At 37.3% G+C, this 9,488-nt stretch overlaps 1 protein-coding gene and 1 long non-coding RNA gene across 3 annotated transcripts in view; one reads left to right on the forward strand and one right to left on the reverse strand.

The window, feature by feature from the left end:
- The first annotated feature begins 6 nt into the window (after positions 1-6).
- The window catches only part of LOC102681803 (protein trachealess), a 119,559-nt gene continuing 110,077 nt past the window's right edge, over positions 7-9,488 (forward strand). Inside the window, 1 exon segment of the mRNA XM_006611957.1 lies at positions 7-422. Coding sequence (XP_006612020.1) covers positions 106-422 — 317 coding nt within the window. The 5' untranslated portion in view covers positions 7-105.
- LOC102681625 lies at positions 4,793-9,482 on the reverse strand. Of its 2 annotated transcripts, none has more exons than XR_004149862.1 (5): positions 9,213-9,482; positions 8,993-9,115; positions 8,412-8,833; positions 5,410-6,864; positions 4,793-5,174 (listed from the first exon to the last, which is right to left on the reverse strand). It is a non-coding gene; the product is annotated as an uncharacterized LOC102681625 (long non-coding RNA). The 2 variants fall into 2 exon arrangements; XR_004149861.1 differs by having other exon boundaries at positions 5,410-7,955.

The following is a 9,488-nucleotide window of genomic DNA, read 5'->3' on the forward strand; positions in this document are numbered from 1 at the left end:
TGTGTGTGAGTTGTTGGTTGTACATTGTTGGTTCGGAGAATCAGGTGTGATCAAAGGTGTTTCAACGGAGGGACAAGATCGACGTTCGTTGTGGAGGGCTGGCTGATGCACCGCGGCGGCGGTGTCGCCGGGAGCGGTGCTGGTGGAGCCGCTGGTATCGGTGGTGGATCGGGCGGAAGTGGCGCGTTACCCTCCACGAGCCACCGCGGCCTCGAACTGGAACATCCGTCGGCGATGCCCGGTGCACCGGGTTTCCATTGGGGGGCTATGCTCGCCGGCCACCATGCGGCCGCCGCGGCGAGCATGATGCAGCCACCCCTGTCCGCGGCTGCTGAGTACACCCCCGCGCCGGCACACCATGGGCCCACGCATCCCGCCATGCCCATGGACCTTCACGTTCATCAAGGATTCCCTTACTACAGGTCCGTTCCTTTTTTATAAACGATCTTCTTATTCCGGGGGGGGTCTAGCTAAAATTCCTCTTTCTCCTTTTTTTTTCATTCCTTTTTTTCAGTCCGATTATTCTTCGATCGTTTACCGATCCATCGTTTTCCCTTTCTCCTTTTTTTGTTTTTTAAAGGATCGATGCTTTAAACGATCGAGTTCCTTGTTTCCATATTCGATGCAGCGAGGAAGAGTGGACAGGTAGACAGTGTCAGCCTTCGAAATTTACCTTGTAAATATTTCTCTGCCAAACGAATACTCCCATGTTTACCCATTTCGAGCAAACACGTTGCTTAAATACCCGAGACTGTCCCTTAGTTCCTATTAGACGAACGATCGAGTTCGTTGACGTTTCTCTGATAGCTATGAACCTCGAATGTCTTTTACATTCTACCTCGCGATTCCCTTGATCCTTTTTTCAAAACCGGCAAGTTATTAGACATTCGCTTGGAACGTTGCTATGTTATTTCCTCTTATCGTTCATCGCGTAATTAAGCCATTCGGAAAATGTCAGAAGTATATGATTACGCTTCGATGATTCTACTTGTTATTACTAAACACGTATCCAAAAAAAGTTTTTGAAATTTTACGATTAACTAACTCGTTCTCCGTAAATATACCCCATGTTTAGGTATCTTAGGTATTTTCGACACCTAAACATTTGAAATTGAACATAATAAGCAAATTTTAACAATGCCGAATATTTCACGATCGAAAATTTAAACATGCTGAAACTCGTTCAAAAAATCCACAACTATCGATCATAATCGCGCAAAAATATCATCACCCGGCGCGAATAATTAGGCACGTTTGTTATCCCCTTCACGTGCGCGCAATAAATAATTCCCGAAGATCGGCAAACGTTACGGCAAACTGAATAATTTATGAGGCAGGATACAATAATTAAATGACCAATAGTTGGTTATGTAGTTCGATGCGTAACCATCCTCTTATCTCTGTTCAACTCCCTCCCACCCCCGTGTAACGAAACATAGACCGCATAAAGTAACTCCTCGTTCGGTTCAAGCGTGATTACGGGAAATAATATGTCGCTTGTTCGTGCGAAATTACGGGAAACATGCGAGCCAATCTGTGTCTAAGGGTTTTATTTCGCGGTTTCGTTGTATACGCACACTCGGTGTACCCTAGGCCGAGCATGCTCGACACGTAGGAAGTTTTAATGTAATTTGGCACGCGGCGGGCGAATATAGCCTGCACGAACGAGCTTGCTGGCAGAAATGACGGAAACACCGAGATTTCATCGAGCCCTTTTTTTATTATTTTTTCGTCCCTTTCCTCCTTTTGGCTCATTTGTTTTCGCTTGGGTCGAGTTTTCACGCTGGTTAGGGAACGATTAAACTAATAGCACGCTTCTAGGACGAGGTTTTGCGATTACCATGAGATGGAACTTGACGCTCGTTGATGCGGAGTAATTTGTCGGGGTGATTGGAGATGTGATAGAAATAGCTCGAATTGTGTCCGAGTTTGTCTTATTATTCAGAGATTTTTTTAGAAATATGGTATTTTATATTGAATTCGTAATAACGCGTAGATATTCGAGTATTAAGATAAAATAATATGATAACGAAATCAAGAGATTTTATTTTAGGAGAATTGAAATGGAAATTTTCGTTTCATTTGTTTTATTGTATTTACAGTTTCATTTCCATTTATAATCTATTAATAAATATGAAAGAATCATTCGAACTAAAGAAACGTTTGATTTCAAATTCGTTTTAAATTGAATTCCGTTTTGCTAAATAAATTCCAATATATGAAATATTAAAATACGGTAAATATTAAAAATATCTTTTTTTTTTTGAAAAAAAAAATCTCGAGCTCGTAATTTACGCATAACGTACCGACACGTGGAACATTCAAGGAAGTAGAAATAGTTTATGGTCATTCGTGAAACGTGCGTGAAGTTTTGAAATTTTTGGGATCGGCGGCTATAAATGTCATAACTGGTTCGCGCTGATAACACAACGCTCGCGGCGAAACCAGTTCGCTATACATTCGTGTCTCTCTCGTATAATATTTATAAAGCCGATTTCTTTCCACGGTGTGTATGTATAACCGGGTTGTGCCGCGCGTTAATAAACTTCAGCTACGGACAAGTTTATCTCGTGCTAAGCGATTCTATCGACTCGAATGTTTATCGTGACTCGCGTCGCGTATACGTACTATACGTGTGAGGATTCAATTAGTTATGACAACTTTGGATTCGAAGCGCGGACGTGAGTGGAAATGGAGCGAAGGAAGATTGCTCCGTGTATTTTCTGATTGTGTCTTTTGATGGTAGTTTGCTATGTTTAATCTTTTCACGCTTTGGTTATGGTACTCTGGAGAGATAAAAGCGTCTCTGATAATGTATAAAAATGTTTTATGTTGCGATTTTAATAATTTAATAATAAAATAAGGAAAAAAAGCTAGAAGAAAGATTAAAAGCATTATATAAAAAGTATTATGAGAAAAAGATTTCTATTGTAATTAATGATTGTTAATACATAATTTTCTTTCATCGTTTCCAACTAAATATTCGTATTTTTAATAAAATGATTAATATAGCAATTTTGTTTGCAATTACAGTATTTATGCATAACGAAAAAGAGATATTCAAACATAGAAGAAATCACTTTATATCGTAGTAAGTTAATTGCTTGACGAATACATTTTGAGGTTAGAATGACGTCATATCGTCAAGAAATATAATTAACTAATAATTATCTTCAAATAATCTAATAAATTTAATCATAGAGAAAAATAGATATCTGAACATGAAATCTGAATCAAAAGTCTTACCTCAAACTTCTCGAATTCTTCGAATTCCATAATCAATATCCAAAATGTTCATACAAGTACAACAACTAGTACTCACGACACAATCTTAACATATCGTAAAGAAATGAACTCCGGTGCGAAATATTCTATGACGCGACCTAAGATTCAATTTTTCCATTCTTAATAAACACTTACACGAATGTCAGAATCGAACCAAACAATTTTCTAAATTGGAACGAAACACACGAAAACGATATCGAGATTTACCGATTCTTGTTCAGTGGCGGCAATTACATTTTTCGATGCGTTTGCGCACATGCGCGCGCACACACGACAGCGATTCTGCGTCGCGCAACCTACAATATTATTTCACATGGGACGCGTGTTCCGTAATTTACGCGGTTCGATATACGATTCCGTATAATTGACAAGACGATCGATGGATCTGATGCAGAGATCTAATCGAGATAACCGCCTCGATACGATCTTTTTTTTTTCTTTTGTCCTTCTTCTCATTCTTCTGCTTCTCCTCCCGGTTTCTGCCCCTTCGCTTTTCGAGGAAGCCTTTCGAAAAGCGACCACGGTTGTTCTTTGTTAATCGTCGCGATGGCGTGGCAGTGAGCGTACACTCGTTCATCGGTTCCACTCGTGTACTATAATTATTCACACTCCATAATGCAGTATACGGCGATACGTAATCCCGGACAGGATTTGAAAAGGAAGTATACGAACTGTTCGTGTAATTATACACTCGCCGTGGCTTAATCTTCTAGCAAATTGTATTAAGATTTTTTACAAATTTTCACACGTTGCGCCGTAAATCTATTCGACGGTAGAATGGGATACGTGTACGGTAAATGGACTTCGTTCGTTTTCAATAGAAATTCTCGATTAATCGTTCCTGTACATCATTTGTCTTCTCATGTTTTCATTTCCGTTTTTCTCGTTGTTTTTCTTCTTCTTCTCTGTTTATTCTTTTATTTAATGGGAGGAAATGTTTATATAATTTCGAATGTCAAAACGATTGAATAATATGATGCGTATGACTAAATATAAGAGAAAATAATTATAATTGTTTTTTTTGTTTATAAAATTATGAATTTAAATTTCAACATTCTCTATTCATTAATAAAATAAAATAAAAAGCTTCAATCTTTTAATAACAAGAAAATGAAATTATTCTTAGAAATCACAATTAAAATTCTAACCTTTAATTCTGTTTAGTTCCAGACAAAAAAATATGTACAATATCGTTTAATTATAGGAAAACTATTTATTTGTGTTCAGTTCTCTTTTATCTTATCTCTCCATCGAATCTTTATAATATGAACGTAATAGATGCTATATATCTATCAATATAAATTGAATAACTCTGAAAATAGCCATCCTCCAGGATTATCTTTAAAATGTTTCATAAATTTTAAACTTCCTTTTCAAGCAGTTTCGAAATAAAATCTAAATTCTAAATTTGCAATTCTAAATTTAATCCGCAGAATTCTTTCCAAAATAACTTTATTCTGAAACGATTCAGTGACAAATATTACAATAGCTGTTTTCTAAATTAAATAAATCATATAATTCAAGTTTTAAATCTTATTGCATATCAATTATGCCACGAAAAACTATCCTTTCATTTATTTTCATTCATCCAGATTTCCTGAACCAATTAATTAAAATCGGCGTGATAAGCTGACAAAATTGATCGTCTGTGACACGTTTATAACAACAGCGAACGAAGGCAAGAAGCGGTATACGCAAGAAACTTATTATAATCCATGGCTCGTCCAAGTTATTAGCATTCCGCTATCAATTATCCAGCAGCCCAGGCGCTCGAAATAACGAGCGTGGCTCCTTTCTCCTCCGCTCTCTGCTGACCACCATGCTTCTCCTTTTTTTTTCATCGATGCAATAATCGTGTTGTTTAATCTCTCGAAACGTGATACGGATCGCTAAAAAAAGAAAATAACTACAAAATATTTATCAAATATCAATTTTTACCATTCGTTCAAAAATATAGTGAAACCAAAACTTTATCAAATCGAAAACCTTGAAAATTTGCCAAACAACTGGTCTTCAAAAAATTCAGACACGATTTAACTTGTACAAATCAACTCTATATAACAGCCGAGAATTAACGATTGCTAAATCCATGGTGGAACAATCCCTAAAACACGTCTATTTCACCTGATTCGAGGTAAAGCGTCTTCAGAGAACTCGGACAACATTTGCCTTTTCCGTTGTGTACTCCTCGGCCCGATGTTTGACGGATAGATTGAAGTGGTGCTCCAAGTATAATGTCACAGAAGTTGCCCGGTGAAAAGAAGCCTCGTACGAGACGTACGAGAACGAGAGTACGAGAGGTGGACGAGATGTGTTGACCTAGCGGTGCGTCGAGCACCACTTGTTGCCGTGTCGTCGCTCGAGTACTTCTGTCAGTATACTCGAAGCTGCCGCTACTCAAGACGGCCTCGAACCTTTATTGACAGATGCAATCGTCCGGTATTTGCATTAGATTAAACAGTTCCGATAATCGTTGCTGCTCGTGCTCGTCCTAATTGGATTTATCGTGTCTCGTGTACGCACGCGTACAGTATCACTGTTTTGAGCACAGCTGGCCCAAATGATTGGAATCATTCGAAGTATATCTGAAAATTTGAATTGGATAAAAATCTCGTTACGTTGATTTATCGTTTCGACTGAGTGATCGTCGAGACGAGGAATTTGGAAAAATTTTGCAATTTGGAAAATTTCGATGGAGGTTGTTGAAAACTTGGAGTATTTCAATTTTTTTAAAAATGTCTAAAAATTTAGAAAGCTCTTAGAATGTTTGAATATTGAAATCTTCGAATGTTTGCGTGTTTAAATCTTCGAATATTCCCACATTTAAATATTTAAGTTTTAAATATTTGAAAACTTAAATACCTGAATTTTTTCCTTTTCTTTCGAACGTTCGAATAAATGAATTATCATATAAGTTACGCACATTAATTGAAAGTGAACGCAATCAGTAGAATTAGTAACTACGCTAACAGATAGTACTTTAGATAGACACCTCGTTTAGACTTCAGGTTATTTAACATGTTGCGAGTGAGAAATAGTGCGATTAAGTATCAGAAGGAGTATTATTATAGTCCATTCGAGATCGTTAATCATCGTTCTAGTTGTGCTGGTGGTAAGATGTAAGTAGGTCAAGATATGATGAAGTTCGTTAAAGTTAATTGTAATATCCTAATGTAGAGCCCTTTAAGACTGTGCTGTAATCTTTAATAATCTAGCACAATGTAAAAATTCTTCTTTACAAAATTTAAAAGAATACACGCAATGATCGTAGAATACTTCTTCTATTTATTTTAAAATTATACAATTCAATGAAACTTATATATACCGTCTTTGATCAAAAATTATTGATATTAAAGCTCTTACTTGCCTCTTTTCTACGTTCTCGAGGATTTAAGAGTACATCTAAAGTTACACTCGTCCGACACTTCATTGTCGTAGAAACATGTAGCGCTACTGACCGACTTGACAGGTTACTTTCCACTGAAAACTCCAGTAGACCGGGTTTCTTTGATCTTATCGATAATGATGTTACTCAGAAGCGTGGCCGGATGTCGAAATGTGCCGCAGTTGTAATGTAAGCTGTACATTTTAAATAAATTCGATTAAGCAACGAGAAAAACAACCATGTCTCATTCTATATTATCGTAATTGCTTTAACGAGTAATTGAAAAGATATTATTCGAGATAAGCATTCTGTTAAGTATTTAATATTAAATATATTAAATAAATAATGTAATTTTAAAGATCTTTTAAATATTTTTAACAGAAATTATAAAATTTTCTTACCGGTATTACCGATTATAAATTTTATTTAATAAAACGCTTAATTGTCATATCGTGATTCCGCGAAATCGTTCGTTAGCTGTTTTCACGAAATTTGTCGAAAAGCTACGCGAGCGAGAACCGGTTACACACGTGCCGACAGTGGCAAAATGATAAATACGAAGGATTTAATCAGTATTATAAATCACGCGTGTGCACGCGTGATATTGAATCCGCAATAAGAGAGAATGACCGCAAAACCATCGTCGCTTTGTTCGAATGAAAATTAATCGCTCTGTTCGTCCTTTGCATCTTATACGAACAACGATATTTATTAAAATTAATAAAGTTACCAATTTAAAAAAAAAACTCCTATACTGTATGGTAAAATAATTATAAATATCTTTTCAATATAAAATGTAGGCATTATTAAAGAAAAATTGGAAATAACAAATAGCAGAAATAACGATTAATAGCTACGTGATTAAAATTATTTTAATTTTATCATCTAATCGATTATACTCGAAGAATATCTCATGAACGTATGATGTGTTTAATTATTAAATGCAAATTAAGATAGGAAATGTAAATTGTAATCCGACGTATATAATTCCAACGTCAATCGCGCCTTAGTATTGTCAGTCGAGTCTGGCCGACTTAAATTGCAGATCTTCGGTGTGTATATACGGGTCTTCTGACAGTTTGTCTGGAGATTGACGAACAAACCAGAGATGGTTTGGTTTAATATCTTTGCGATGCATCATCGAGCTTGAAGTTCTTTCTTGATACGTATAAGAAACTTAACGGTAAGGTGCCGCTAATTAATGTTCGTCTCACGAAGCGATGATACGTTTTACGATCCTCAAGGTCTGTATTATGTTACTTTTTAACTGTCCTTTCTATGGTATCTAAAATTTTTAAAATAACACATTATATTAATCGAAATTAAAATTCGAAATCGAATCGATATGATAGAAAATATAATAATAAGATAATATAAGAATAATAAAAGAATAATTACTTTCCAAGTTTCGAATTCCTCATTTCTTGTTATTCTGCAAAGCATCGATGCATTGAAAATGCATTTTTCAGTTTTCAAAAAATTTTTCCACGTCTCACGTATATGCTATCAAACGCATCAACGATTTCTAATTTTCAATCGTCGCTGCATACTGTCGCAGCCAGTTGAAAGAAACTGGTGCACGATTATCAGTCGCACGACGACACACATGGACAGTGTGCGCGCGGGAGAGACACGGTCGCACAGGCATTGAGAGCGTTATTGAATGATGGCTCGTCCAACTGCTAATGGGGCCGGACGCTCGCGCGACACACCGTCCAGAGAAAGAGAAAAAGAATCGTACCGTGGAAAAAGAGCGGACGAACGAGCGTAGTCTGGTGCGCGAGAGAAAGGAAGAAGGGACGAGGAAAAAAGGGGTTGTCTCGTAAGAAGCGCGCGTCTCTTGTGCCGTTGTTGCTGTTGCACCGATGCACAACCGATGGATGCATTCTTCCGCCGTTCCCCGAACCATTGCACGGTGGAGGAGAACCGAACAGACTCGGACCTGGCCTCGCCTGGACCTTCTCCTCGCCTCCTCCTCTTTCGTTCCCGCGTGTGTCGAACGATAGCTCGCGAGACTTCGAAGGCGTAGCCAGGCTGGCTGCTGACCAACCGATAAATAAAATAACTCGGTTGCGTTTTTATCGAGTCGATGCTTGCCATCTTCCTCCTGTTCCATCTCTCTTTCGAGGATCTAGACTTTTGGAGCATGCGTGCACGTTTCGGCTATAAGACAATTTCTGCGTCACGAATGTGTTATGAATTAAATTGCGTTAATTACGATATAATTTAATCTTTTGCGATTACGATATTCACAGTTTAGTTCGAAATGTAATTTTAATTTCAATTCTCTGGGCCGAGAACTATTAAATGCAAATTACTTACGATATGTTTTAATGCGAGGCTTCCGATATATAAAAGATGTCCGTTCAGAAATTATATCCCGAAGCGACGTTTCGCCAGGAGTCGAATGATATGTACCGATATTTAAGCCTGAGAGGCGGACATCTAAAATTCACGATATATATTTCTTATACAATATTACAGTGATAAATAATCTACGCTCGTTTAAGTAAATAATTAATATAAAAATTGTTAAACCTACCCTTTCTTTTTTCCAAATTTTTCATTTTATTTCTCATTCTATACACCCTTCTTTCAATCCACTACTTCTTTCCATTTTACCAACTTCTTCACACCTCATCCCCTATCCTTTTTGTACCCCTTTCCAATCTCCTCCTCCAATATCCACCTTTTTTCTACCTTTCTCTTCTTTTTCTTTCACACACCCTCCACTCCATCTCTCCAACCAATTTCCCTTTTCCACTCTCTCCACCCTAACCGCCGATACACCCCGCCGGTTCGTTCCTCTCGGAGTGGT

This window comes from Apis dorsata, unplaced genomic scaffold, assembly GCF_000469605.1.
Source record: "Apis dorsata unplaced genomic scaffold, Apis dorsata 1.3 scaffold_97, whole genome shotgun sequence".
NCBI classification, from domain to species: domain Eukaryota; kingdom Metazoa; phylum Arthropoda; class Insecta; order Hymenoptera; family Apidae; genus Apis; species Apis dorsata.